Source organism: Oncorhynchus keta, unplaced genomic scaffold, assembly GCF_023373465.1.
Source record: "Oncorhynchus keta strain PuntledgeMale-10-30-2019 unplaced genomic scaffold, Oket_V2 Un_scaffold_8559_pilon_pilon, whole genome shotgun sequence".
NCBI classification, from domain to species: Eukaryota; Metazoa; Chordata; class Actinopteri; order Salmoniformes; family Salmonidae; genus Oncorhynchus; species Oncorhynchus keta.
This window is the reverse complement of record NW_026291008.1, coordinates 383367-397844: the sequence shown is the minus strand read 5'-3', so window position 1 is coordinate 397844 and position 14478 is coordinate 383367. Positions and strand designations below refer to the sequence as shown.

Here is a 14478-nt window from a genome sequence, read left to right as displayed (position 1 = left end):
AGACGATTGCAAAGACCCTGAAACTGAGCTGCAGCACGGTGGCCAAGACCATACAGCGGTTTAACTGGACAGGTTCCACTCAGAACAGGCCTCACCATGGTCGACCAAAGAAGTTGAGTGCACGTGCTCAGCGTCATATCCAGAGGTTGTCTTTGGGAAATAAACGTATGGTATGAGTGCTGCCAGCATTGCTGCAGAGGTTGAAGGGGGGGGGGGTCAGCCTGTCAGTGCTCAGACCATACGCCGTACACTGCATCAAATTGGTCTGCATGGCTGTCATCCCAGAAGGAAGCCTATTCTAAAGATGATGCACAAGAAACCCCGCAAACAGTTTGCTGAAGACAAGCAGACTAAGGACATTGATTACTGGAACCATGTCCTGTGGTCTAATGAGACCAAGATAAACTTATTTGGTTCAGATGGTGTCAAGCATGTGTGGCGGCAACCAGGTGAGGAGTACAAAGAAAAGTGTTTCTTGCCTGGTGGTGGGAGTGTCATGGTCTGGGACTGCATGAGTGCTGCCGGCACTGGGGAGCTACAGTTCATTGAGGGAACCATGAATGTCAACATGTACTGTGACATACTGAAGCAGAGCATGATCCCCTCCCTTCGGAGACTGGGCCGCAGGGCAGTATTCCAACATGATAACGACCACAAACACACCTCCCAAGACGACCACTGCCTTGCTAAAGAAGCTGAGGGTAAAGGTGATGGACTGGCCAAGCATGTCTCCAGACCTAAACCCTATTGAGCATCTGCGGGACATCCTCAAACGGAAGTTGGAGGAGTGCAAGGTCTCTTAACATCCACCAGCTCTGTGATGTCGTCATGGAGGAGTGGAAGAGGACTCCAGTGGCAATCTGTGAAGCTCTGGTGAACTCCATGCCCAAGAGGGTTAAGATAGTGCTGGAAAATGATGGTGGCCACACAAAATTTTCACTTAGGGGTGTACTCACTTTTGTTGCCAGTGGTTTAGACATTAATGGCTATGTGTTGAGGACCCCAAATTTACACGGTTATACAAGCTGTACACTCACTACTTTACATTGTAGCAAAGTGTCATTTCTTCAGTGTTGTCACATGAAAATATATACTCATATTTACAAAAATGTGAGGGGTGTACTCACTTTTATGATATACTGTATATTTATTTGTTCTTATATTTTAAGCCAGAATGTATGCAGTCACAACATTCACCTGTAATACAGAACAGAAACAGGATAGACATCCTGAGCTTCCCCGTTGCCAACGCCAACAGATAAAGACTAAAGACCATACAATGCAACTCTCAGTTGAAACCAGCTTAAATAAACAGAGGAGAGAAAGTCAAACTAAAAAGGTCAACAAGAGTAAGTCAACAGAAAACACACAGCCAGAAAAATTCTAGGACAAGATTCAATAATATATAGGGTTCAAGGACAGGATTCAATAATATATAGGGTTCAAGGACAGGATTCAATTATATATAGGGTTCAAGGACAGGATTCAATTATATATAGGGTTCAAGGACAGGATTCAATAATATATAGGGTTCAAGGACAGGATTCAATAATATATAGGGTTCAAGGACAGGATTTATTGCTTATAAATTGGGGAGTTAGGATTGGGCGTTTCAGATGAATTTCAGCTTCAGGTCTTTTAACTGAAGGGTTTCCTCTGTGGATACAATCTGTCTATACAGAGAACGTGATCTAGGCCTATGTAATTAAAGTGTTATTGTCATGGTAAATCAAGTCGTTTCAATCATCCCCCTCTATGAACAGACTTCAGTATTAGGGTCAATGCAAGTCCCTAACGAAAACGAAATATTCTCATTTATCTTTAACTGAACGGATGTGACATGTTCGAGACCAAAGTGAACCGCATGACACTACTCGTAGTATCTTGTCACATTATTACACTACCCACAATGCAAGACACAGACCCTTACTGCTCACTATCCCTGCTACTCTTACAAAACATGTGATTCACAACCTGGTGATGAACTAGAACATAAATAATTGATCTTCTCAATTAACTACTGTAGTTGACAATTCATTTAAATAGTCATATATTACTTATCTGTCAAAATGTAAGTGATATTAATTCATACTTCATACACACCAGGTCACCATTTCAGTTATAAATCAACGTTGTGAAATATTATATTTCAGAAAAATCACAAGGTTGTTTTACATTATATTACATATTTAAAATATATTTTAACATAATATGCTATTTTCAAGTAGACAAAACTAAATGCACTGAAAAAGGTTTGAGTGTATGGGCTTAAGACACTGTTAAAAAATAGCAATCTAAATACTGAGGATTGGATCTGGCAGATAAAACAAATGTAATCCCTTCCAACCTTAACCAGAATTAGCGTAAATACAGCTAAAATAAACGTAAATACATGTAAAATGTAATGAAAAACCAGGCTCTGTATTTCATGTAACATTGTAACATAAAATATAAAAGGTATAAAACCGTGTGACAACTGGAAGTGCTAACTCTACTGTATGTTGCCTTACTATTAATGTCAAATCAATAACAAGCGCTATCACATAGTGTCTAACAGAAAAACCCAAAAGTAACAGACCTCAATATAGTTTCTGCTGTTTTGTCTTAAGAAATTATGTCAAAGGAAGCAGATATCTGTTAGACAAATTATCAAAACGAAGCCTTTATGAAACTCATGTAAAGATACATATGGTTAATATGGCTGAGATTTATGTTCGTACACTGGTTCTGGCTTTGTATGAACAAAATCTAGCAATACAGTTTAAGTGTCTAGCCACAATGAATAATTAAATATAGCTATAATTATGTTTACGACATGAACTGAACTCGAAGAAGAAACTCTGACAAAGTGGGCAAAGACACGGCACAATACAAGAACAAGAACAAACATTGACTTTATCTTCACCTCCCCCTCTGCATCGTAACAAGGACCTCCGTATTCAAAGATAGTGGGAACTGCAGTAAGCTTGATCGAAGGGCCTCTGTGGCCTCAGTTCTACAGTTGTTACCCATTTGAGCTCTCCATCGTGCTCATTCTTCTCCTCAGTGGGGTTCTATGGTTTGGGGAAGGCTGAGACCCTGAGGATCTCCAGACAGTTGACTGCGATTAGCGCCCCGGTCAGCTGCCTCCACTGTCTGGTGATTGGGCTCTTCATCTTGTCCAGGGCCAGGTGGAGGTCCTGGATCATGTCCTGGTAGCCCTCTCCGTACAGCTGGCTCCATGAGTACAGGAAGTCATAGGCAGGTTTCCACATAGACTACAATAGAGAGAGGAGGATCCACAAGTTCAGTTCAGTTGATAGATTGTCGAACTATCAACTAACTATCAAATCAGAATTTATTCGTCATATGCACAGGATACAGGAGGGTGTAAATGGTACAATGAAGGCAGTGAAAATAAATCTACAGCCCATCTATAATGGACTATACAAATAAAAGTATTGGTACAGCCTCCCTAATCGTTGTCTGTTGATCCAATGAGATCATGAAGGGATGATCTCCTAAGAACAACACATTTTCCTAAATAGAACAAATAAAAGTCAAATTAACTAACCACGGCGCTAACTTCTCCACTCTTCCCCCGGTGTGGTGCCTCGTAAGCAGCGATCTGAGCACTGGAGAGTTTCCCCAGCCTCTCAGCGAGCTCCCTCCACCTGATACCCAGCTCCACCGCTGTGGACAGGATGACTGTGTTCTGGATCAGATGAGCCACTAGAGCCTGAGAGTCCATCTTCAACAAACCCTAGGATGGAAAAAGCAACATACAAAACACTTACTTGGAATTCAACAAATGAAGCGCAATTGGAAAAGAGAAAAGGTCATTCAAAACAAAGGTCAAGCTGGTTTGAAGATTCTTCTCTAAACCGGAATACTATCAAACATGCCCCGTCCTTTCTACACTTACGATCATGAGCTTGTGCTGGAACTTCTTCTTGCTGTTCTCAGTGTGGCAGTCCTCCTTCAGTTTCTCCAGCACGCAGGCCACCTTCTCAGCCTCTGTTTCAGCATGTCTCCGTGTGATTGTCCAGCAACAAGCTCGAGTAGCCCAGGGCATCAGCGAAGCCCCTCCAGCTGAGGATGTGTTCAGTCACCAGTGTCTGGATGTCTGAGTAGATGTAGGTGAGCTTCTTGAACGGCAGTGCCATGTTGTCCAAGAGGGTCTCGGTGGTGAAGTCAGTGCTGTTGAAGTCGATCACTTGGTCTCGGGTGATGAGCTTGACGTTCTTGCAATGGACCAGGCCGGTCCTGCCTCGGAGGAAGCCGATGTACCACTCCTTGACTTTGGACTGGCCCACCGACCTCACGGTCTCTCTGGAGAGGAGAGCCACGGTGTCACCCTTGAAGTACTCCAGGAGGTACTCCACTCGCGGTTGACGGAGCACTGACTTCAGTGCCACCCCGTAACACTGCACCTTCACAGGTCTGGTCCAGAATTTTGGGAACTCTGGGACGGATTCCTCCGGTATAGATAGCGATTGACACATTTTGTTTCGCATGGGATCTCGCTTTTCAGAGCGAATAGGTGCCGCTGCAGGGGAAGACACCTGGAACTCTGCTACTGTGACACTGTTTGAATCCCTCACCTGGAGGCATAGTTTAAAGGAATCCATCTCCCCATTGCCCATCTTGGCCAGCTCAAGAGGCAGGTGAATGACTTTACCCAGTTTGAGTAGCCCTTGTTTCACTTCTTTCCTTTTATCCTGGGCTTTGACTTCGAACTTTGACGCTATGATGGAAGTCACAATGTGTAGGTCATTCAGTCTCTCTGGGCTAAACTGGTGCTTCTCCCAGAGCTGTAGCACCAGGGGGGGCAAGTTTCTGTTGCCCCTGTGGATATCTGAGAACGGAAGCCTCGGTGGAACGTTATCGTGGCAAGAAACGACCACGACCACTTTGAAAGATGGATGGATATACTTTGGGCCATAAACGGCGACGGTGACTTGACGATCCAGGTAATCCCAAACGGATGTAGCAGGGGGCTGGATAACCGAGGCCTCTGCGGCTACAATAACATAGAAATTAGACTTTAAGTCTTGAAGATTCATCTGCATGATGTTCTTGTAAATGTAACAGTCCTTGACTTTCTGATAAGGTCCCTCTCTCTTGTTGGACACTAGTCCCACAAATGTGGTCATGACCTGACTTATCGGATCCTTCTTGACCTCCGCGACCATTTTCATTTCCAGTGTGATGGATTCCTTTCCGCTCGTGTTGCTGAGACTCACCTCCAGGAGCGGACTCACGGTTGTCATGTAGTTGTTATTCAGCCCATGAGGGGCTCCAGGATGGCTTTCAGTGCAACCTCCTGAACCTCCCCAGCAGGAACATGGCCCTCTGGGATATGGGCGGTAATATCAGAGTCTGGTAACTGTAGTGACCCTCCGCTGTGACCTATCTTGCAGACTATCTGAGAGTCGGTGGCTTGGGTCTGGGCCCATCCAGGACTCTGACTCATCAGGCCTAGGTCAAGACATGACCTCGTTAGCTGCCTGTGACTCAACCAGGCCATTTTGTAAGCCTCCCGGTCATTTTTCAACCACTCGAAATCTGCATTCAGAAATGGGCCTGCTGACAATTTGAGGCCGTTTTCCCTTTTCGGTTCCTTTCTCTCCTGGTCGCCGAGAATATCCGAGGCACTCCTCCATCTCCCTGATTGTCTTATGCTCTTTTGCTTCGTATCCGCAAAATGGGCAAAGTTTGTTTCGTCCGAAGATGTGCTACTGGCGTCAAAGTTCTCACTGTCAAACAGAGTCGAAGGTTCATCTTTCTGTACTGATAGATCAGCGTTGCTTAATGTTTTGTCATTGTTTGTGTGTAAAATGTCATCCAAAAACGGATTGGATATAGACAGTTTGTTCCAGAATGGATTTGTGGTTTGCCTTCCATGTTTGACCTCCGGCTGCAACACAGGCCACTCTGAATGTTTTGTCACTTGATTTATTATGTAACTACTCCCTGTGAAAATACAAAATATCTGTGTCAAATCAAAGCCTTACGTACTAATATAAAACATACATATGAGAGCATGGTAAAATCACACAGAATGGGCTTCAATACTGGTTGTTGCTCTTTAAAGAGGCATTATTTTAAACGAGGGTACCACTCAAAGGAGCTACTGTACAAAACACATAATGCAATCCTCTATTTGAAACTGTTTCATAACCAGGGTTGCAAACATCTAGTAACTTTCCCAAGACTACCAGGCTTCCCAAAAATCCCGTTTCTGGATTTCCTGCTTATTCTCTCCTGATTCTGTGAATCTTCCAACTGGAATCTCCGGAAAACCTGGGAAAGTTACCCGATTTTTGGAAAACTATTAATGACATCTAGTTCAAAGACAATATATTTCATAAACGTTAGAGTAGGCTACCATTTAAATTGTTGATGTTCAGCGTTCCAGTGTCCTCTAGATCAATCAACGTCCCCTCAGATTTGCTCCTAATGAGACTTCCTTGGCGACGAAATGACTTTGCTCTGACAGCTGCCATCTTTACATCTGTAAACATTAAGATTCATAAGTTACATACACAATTACTACACCTCAAATTGCAATCAGTTGGCATAATATTATAGAGTACACAGTATAACCTATATAATATTTTTCAGAATTCGGAGGGTTGCCGGCTCGAATTCGGGTCCAGCGGCTGTGAAGCCAAGACATTAACCGTTATGCCAAGAGGTCCGAACCACTTGACAAGGTCGCTAGGTGTCGAGTTAAGGTCGCTAACATATATTGGCCAATGTTATATGTTTTCTACCCTGGCTGTTTATTCTATAAAACGTGGCTACAAACACGATAGTTTAAGAATAAGGATAAAGTAGCCTACAGCGGAATCTAAAAAAAGCCTATGAAAACACAGAGAAACAACATATCTATATAGGTCTAGTTTCTTTCCTTTACCTAAAATTGTTTTGTGGTGCCGTAGTAGGGCTGGCCGATATCTCAAATTCATATTTTCGGGCCCGATTGCCCAGCCCTATGCCATTGTTAGTCATTTTCCTCCACACTGGTTCACACCTGAGATTCTTTACCTGGGGCTACCTGTGAGATTAGTTTGAGGTAACCTATTTTACAGAGAATAAAACATGAATTCATTCAGGCTGTAATTTGTTTGGGTAAAGGGATACTTCTTATCATTCATGTATACCCTATGTTGCTGTCGCAGTGAGTCAGTAATAATTAATTTGGTTTGTACACGAGTGCACACAAACAGGTTGCTCTTGTCTGGGATTCAACAATCAGTTATTCCGCAAAGCCGATTCTTTAATGTGTGGGTGGGTGGGTTGGTGTGTGTGTGTGTGTGTGTGTGTGTGTGTGTGTGTGTGTGTGTGTGTGTGTGTGTGTGTGTGTGTGTGTGTGTGTGTGTGTGTGTGTGGGTGGGGGGGTAGCCAACCCTCCTGTCGAATTTCACCTTCGCGTTATCTCGAAATACAGAAGCCTTGTTCAGGCGCACCTGTTGGATAGTCTGCCGTATAGTTGAGAAAATATATAGAGACAGAGCTAGCTGTGAATAAACCATCATCATCGACAAAACCATCATCAACATTTGGCTACATACAGTATGACTACGTAATAGTTGTTTTTTCACATGTATAAATGCTGCTCCTCTGTCTATGCCAGATTTACAAAAATACTGTTTCCGCAGTCAACAGGTGTATTACAAACGCTCGCTTGTGCGCTTCAACTACGGTAAACCAGTGGCTATGTAGTTCTGTAAGATGAAATATATATATAATAATACATAAATAAATAAATATATAGCGTCGATGTCAAACTTTCAAACAAAAGATAGACCTACCTGTACTATGTTCATACAAATGTTATGATTCCGTTCAGCTACTAGATTTGTACACTTGCCTACAATTTCCAGCGTCGGTAAGAAGAGCAGAAATATTATAACAATACTTACTTACCATGTCTCGCCAAACTGTGTATCAGAGATGTCGGGGAATCTCACTTTTGATCCATGGTAATAAGGTTTCCGCCATAGCCTTATTTAGACACTAACCAAATCATATCTTTACACCTTCACGCCACAACTCTCAACTTCTGTTTGCTTTGAAACTACAAGCATTCCGGGACTAGTAGTTCAAAACAATGAGGCTACTCTTCAAATTAGCTGGTTTAATTTTATTATAAAACTACAATATCCGTAATGCAATCCTGTATTTACGCAAAGAGTGTTGCAACACCTGAAACTGCAGCAGAAACTAGGTCGGTTCAGTGTTCTGTCATTACGGTAGAGATACTTTTTTTTTTCTCCCGCGGATGCAATTATGTGAAGGGCAGACAGTTCAATTACAAAATTGGCTCATCATGCATAATCATTTAAGCTATTATAAATAATGGGTCATAATAACACATGTATAAGCTATTTACTAATTGCTTTAAACAAAGAGTTTTGATTAGAAGTTATATATTGTGAGTGCATTTAGTGTATGTGTTTGGACATACCTACTCACTCAAGGGTTTTTCTTTATTTTTTACTATTTTCTACATTTTAGATTAATAGTGAAGACATCAAAACTATGAAATAACACATATGGAATCATGTAGTAACCAAAAAAGTGTTAAACAAATCAAAATATTTTTGAGATTTGAGATTCTTAGTTAAATCTAGAATCGGCTTCCTATTTCGCAACAAAGCATCCTTCACTCATGCTGCCAAACATACCCTTGTATGACATCGACTTCGGCGATGTCATTTACAAAATAGCCTCCAATACTTTACTCAACAAATTGGATGCAGTCTATCACAGTGCCATCTGTTTTCTCCCCAAAGCCCCTTATACTACCCATCATTGCGACCTGTACGCTCTCGTCGGCTGGCCCTCGCTTCATACTCGTCGCCAAACCCACTGGCTCCATGTCATCTACAAGACCCTGCTAGGTAAAGTCTCCCCTTATCTCAGCTCGCTGGTCACATAGCATCACCCACCTGGTCCAGCAGGTATCTCTCTGGTCACCCCCAAAACCAATTCTTTCTTTGGTCGCCTCTCCGTCCAGTTCTCTGCTGCCAATGACTGGAACGAACTACAAAAATCTCTGAAACTGGAAACACTTATCTCCCTCACTAGCTTTAAGCATCAGCTGTCAGAGCAGCTCACAGATTACTGCACCTGTACATAGCCCACCTATAATTTAGCCCAAACAACTACCTCTTTCCCTACTGTATTTATTGCATTTTATTTATTTATTTATTTATTTATTTTGCTCCTTTGCACCCCAAATTTTTTATTTCTACTTTGCACATTCTTCCACTGCAAATCTACCATTCCAGTGTTTTACTTGCTATATTGTATTTACTTTGCCACCATGGCCTTTTTTTTGCCTTTACCTCCCTTCTCACCTCATTTGCTCACATCGTATATAGACTTGTTTCTACTGTATTATTGACTGTATGTTTGTTTTTACTCCATGTGTAACTCTGTGTCGTTGTATGTGTCGAACTGCTTTGCTTTATCTTGGCCAGGTCGCAATTGTAAATGAGAACTTGTTCTCAACTTGCCTACCTGGTTAAATAAAGATGAAATACAAATATTTTTAAAAACTATATTAAAAAAAAGCACACCATATGTTTGTGGTGTTGAGTTTGCACTCATATATCTTGTCTAAACTCAATATCCAAACCCAATATGCAAACTCAATATCCAAACCCAATATGCAAACTCAATATCCAAACCCAATGTCCAAAATCAATGAAAAGTTGATGTGGATGAATTGTGGCCAGAACCACTATTATTGTGGCCTGAGCCGGTGTGGTGTCGTGTTGACCTTGGTCTCTGAAAGTAGCTGGTGTTGGAGGAATGCGACTAAGCGCTCCTGAGTAGATTATGAATGTTCATTTTCTATGGGGGAAAGGTGGTCATACAGCACCTATTTAAAACTCTGGGTAACACATACAATTATTGTGAAAGGCAAAATGCAAATAAAACTTCACTTACAGATTAAGGTTATGCCCTTTTGGTACTCAAACCTCAAATTAAAACTTTTTTTGATAAAACATGATTGATCAAATATTTCAGTATTGTACATATCATACCCCTGAAACTGGTACTGTAGTAGTCGATGCTTAGGACAACTCTACTGACAATGACTTGAAAGAAGTGAGACAGATATTTACATTTACATTTACATTTAAGTCATTTAGCAGACGCTCTTATCCAGAGCGACTTACAAATTGGTGCATTCACCTTAGATATGCCTCCTACTGGTCATCCTTAAACAAACTTGCATCACAATGCTGGTTAGATACTACGCTGTTGAGAAAGTTGACTAAAGTCTGCTCTCTAGTGGTGCTCTTAAAGTGTTGTTGTGTCAGGATAAACATTTACTAGATGACTGACTGAATGTACATTGAGTGAAAACATCTTTCCCCTCATATAGAGCCTTGCTACTCAAAAATGAGACATGGACATCATCATAAGGCCCGTTTATAACTGCCACAAACATGCATCCTTTGTCCTGATCTTGTCCCAATCTTATCCGTTTACACTTATAAAATCTGATCAAAATCAGTTCATAATGCATCTGTTAATCATCTACACCTGTCTAAAAATGTGGCCACAATCTGAATGTGGACAAGATCAAGACAAGGGACGCATGTTAGAACCAGGTATAAATGGGGCTAGAGTCTCTGTGGAAAGTAGCAATATGTGAATCACTTTGTATTAAAGGGATAGTTCACCCAAATTACAACATTACTTACATCAGTGGTTCCCTACCAGGTCTACTTGGACCGCTACGGGTACTTGACCTACACACAGAGGGTACTTGAGAAGACTCATGAGACCATAGGCCTACTGGTAAATAGCACATGAGGGATCCTTCAGGGGCACTCCGAGCAGAGCTAAATTAAATTGGTGGTACAGTAAAAAAGGTTGAGAACCACTGGAAGTCATCTATTAGCCAGAAGAGACTGTATTCAGCATTTCAAATATTTTTTAACAGTTAACTTTGGGGCAGCAGCATGTTCGAATTGCATGAAGATAGTTTACCCAAATTACAACATTAGACGATTCATTGCCCTGAAAGCAGTCTATGGGCTAGAAGAGATTATAATTATTATATATATTTTTTTACTTCACAACTGCCACTAACTGCGAACTTCAGACCAGCAACATGTATGAATACATGTCTAAACCAGCTAGGAAGGAAAGAAGTACTGTACCAGTCAAAGGTTTGGATACACCTACTCCTTCAAGAGCTTTTCTTTATTTGGACTATTTTCTACATTGTACAATAATAGTGAAGGCATCACAACTATGAAATAACACATATGGAATCATGTAGTAACCAAAAAGGTGTTAAACAAATCAAAATAGATTTTAGATTTTAGATTCTTCAAAGTTGGCACCTTTGCATTGATGACAGTTTTGCACACTCTTGGCATTCTCTCAAACAAGTTCACCTGGAATGTTTTTACAACAGTCTTGAAGGAGGTGTCACATATACTGAGCACTTGTTGTCTGCTTTTCCTTCACTCTGCGGTCCAACTCATCCCAAACCATCTCAATTGGGTTGCAGTCAGGTGATTGTGGAGACCATTTCATCTGATGCATCACTCCATCACTCTTCTTCTTGGTCAAATAGCCCTTACACAGCCTGGAGGTGTGTTGGGTCATTGTCCTGTTGAAAAACAAATGATAGTCCCACTAAGCACAATCCAGATGGGATGGAGTATCGCTGCAGAATGCTGTGGCAGCCATGCTGGTTAAGTGTGCCTTGAATACTAAATAAATCACAGACAGTGTCACCAGCAAAGCCCCCCCACACCACAACACCTCCTCCTCCATGCTTCACAGTCGGAACCACATATGCGATGTCATCCATTCACATACTCTGCGTCTCACAAAGACACAGCAGTTGGACCCAAAAATCTCAAATTTGGACTCATCAGACCAAAGAACAGATTTCCACCAGACTAATGTCCATTGCTCATGTTTCTTGGCCCAAGCAAGTCTTGTCATGCCCGATCTGTTTCATCTGTGTCGCCCATCTTTCCCATTATCCCTGTGTATTTATACCTGTGTTCTCTGTTTGTCTCTATGTAAATTGGAAACCACATATCCTGAGACTGAAAAACAGCTTCTATCTCAAGGCCATCAGACTGTTAAACAGCCACCACTAACATTGAGTGGCTGCTGCCAACATACTGACTCAACTCCAGCCACTTTAGTAATGGAAATTTATGGAAATGTATGTTTAAAAAATGTATCACTAGCCACTTTAAACAATGCAACTTAATATAATGTTTACATACCTTACATTACTCATCTCATATGTATATACTGTACTCTATATCATCTACTGCATATTGCCATCTTTATGTAATACATGTATCACTAGCCACTTTAAACTATGCCACTTTATGTTTATATACCCTACATTACTCATCTCATATGTATATAGTGTACTCTATACCATCTACTGCATCTTGCCTATGCCGTTCTGTACCATCACTCATTCATATATCTTTATGTACATATTATTTATCCCTTTACACTTGTGTGTATAACAGGAACAATGGTGGCCCTCTTGAAGCATGTGCGAACAGCAGACTGGGATAAGGATTGATTGAATATGTCCGTAAACACACCAACCAGCTGGTCTGCACATGCTCTGAGGACTCGGCTGGGGATGCCGCCCGGGCCTGCAGCCTTGTGAGGGTTAACACGTTTAAATGTTTTACTCACGTCGGCTGCAGTGAAGGAGAGTCCACAGGTTTTGGTAGCGGGCTGTGTCAGTAGCCCGCTACCATCCTGCTGTGGGCGACCACTCGGGGCCAATGATAACTTTATGGATGTTACCCTGGCGTCTAAGCTGGGCATACCACTCAGCCCCTCTACATTCCCATGGATGTTAGAGCGCTGGACATGCGCTCCATAGGCCGGGTCACCCACCATACCACCCCCATCAACCTACGAGTGTCAGGGAACCACAGCGAGACGCTCCGATTCCTGCTAGTTATGTTTCTGCAGGTTCCCGTGGTATTGGGATTCTTTTGGCTCCAGCGACACAATCTTTCTATTGACTTGCCCCGGACCTCTTCGCCATTTCCGCGGATTACACCCCCAGGATCCGAGACCATTCTCCCATGCTCCAAGATCATTAGCCCCTCTGCTGTTCGTCTTCTGTTGCCCGGTACCCTCTGTATACATCCTACTTTTCATATATCTTGAGTTAAACCCATGTCTCGCAGCCCTTTGTCGCCTGTTTCTGGGTCTCATCTCTGAGTTCCAACGCCAGAACCCTGGGTCACCCAGGTATGCGCCCAGGTAGGACGTCAGGGGGCGCCCCTAGGGGGGGTACTGTCACACCCTGATCTGTTTCACCTGTCTTGGTGTTTGTCTCCACCCTCCTCCACGTGTCGCCCATCTTTCCCATTATCCCCTGTGTATTTATACCTGTGTTCTCTGTTTGTCTGTTGCCAGTTTGTTTCCCTGCCTGCCCTGACCCTGAGACTGCCTTGTGTTCTGGACCCTTACACCCTCTCTGTATTATTGACCCTTGCCTGCCTTGCCCTGTCATTTGCCTGCCCGTGTTTAAGGAATAAACTTTTGTTTCTTCAAAACTGTCTGCATCTGGGTTATAGCTTAAATGTGATAAGTCTCTTCTATTTGGTGTACTTTAGTATTGGTTTCTTTGCAGCAATTCAATCATGAAGTCTTTATTCACGCAGTCAATAAACCTGAATGAGTATGTGTCCAAACTTGACTGCTCCTGCACGTGGCTGTAACGTGTACGCTAAGATTCGGGAAGCAAGTACAGGTAGTGAATTTAATAAATAACGTAACAAAACATGAAATACGATTAGTGTAGACATTAAACAAAATCAGAATCAATAACGTCTGGGGAAAGAACCAAAGAGAGTGACAGATATAGGGAAGGTAATCAGGAAGGAGTCCAGGTGAGTCTCATGAGCGGGATAAGACGTGACAGTGGCAAGGGGTTAAGCCCTCTCACCTGGTTAAAAGTTAAAAGTGTGTACAGATGTAGAATCTTAATTTTACCTATACTGTCACAGCAAAATAAGGATTTAAACGTTTAGGCCATACATTCTGAGCAACAAAAGAGTGATCAAATTAAGATCCTACACCTGTAGATTATATCAGTGGGCCTGTTTACCTCCAGGGAACCTGGTGGATGCAGGTTTCTGGTGCTTCAAAAGCCATAGAGGTTCATTTAATGTGAAGAAAGTTCAGTTACTGTGTGCTATGTTAGGCCTACACATGTGTAGGCTAGTAATTGACTCTCACAGTACAGTATGTTCATATTTTAAGCTATACTGATTCACAAACAATTGATATGCAAACATTCATTGTGATATAAAAAGGTCTTTACTTCTTATGCTTTTCCAAATGTTGCATTTGAATGCAATATGAACACAGCATCTACTGTCCATGGGCTTCAATTAAGCCTTAACAGTTACATTTTGTCTAGAGTGGGACCAACAGTTGTTGAGAACATAGTTAGCC

The 14478-nt window shown here is 42.1% G+C and overlaps 1 protein-coding gene across 1 annotated transcript; it reads right to left on the bottom strand.

Annotated features, from left to right (window-relative positions):
* Positions 1 to 1556: 1556 nt before the first annotated feature.
* On the bottom strand, positions 1557 to 8054 carry LOC118375316 (metastasis-associated in colon cancer protein 1). The gene is given in 7 exon segments (XM_052517577.1): positions 1557 to 3257; positions 3554 to 3742; positions 3905 to 4022; positions 4024 to 5290; positions 5293 to 5955; positions 6371 to 6496; positions 7911 to 8054. Coding segments are annotated over 7 exon segments (2574 nt in total). The 5' UTR covers positions 7918 to 8054; the 3' UTR covers positions 1557 to 3053.
* Positions 8055 to 14478: the final 6424 nt, after the last annotated feature.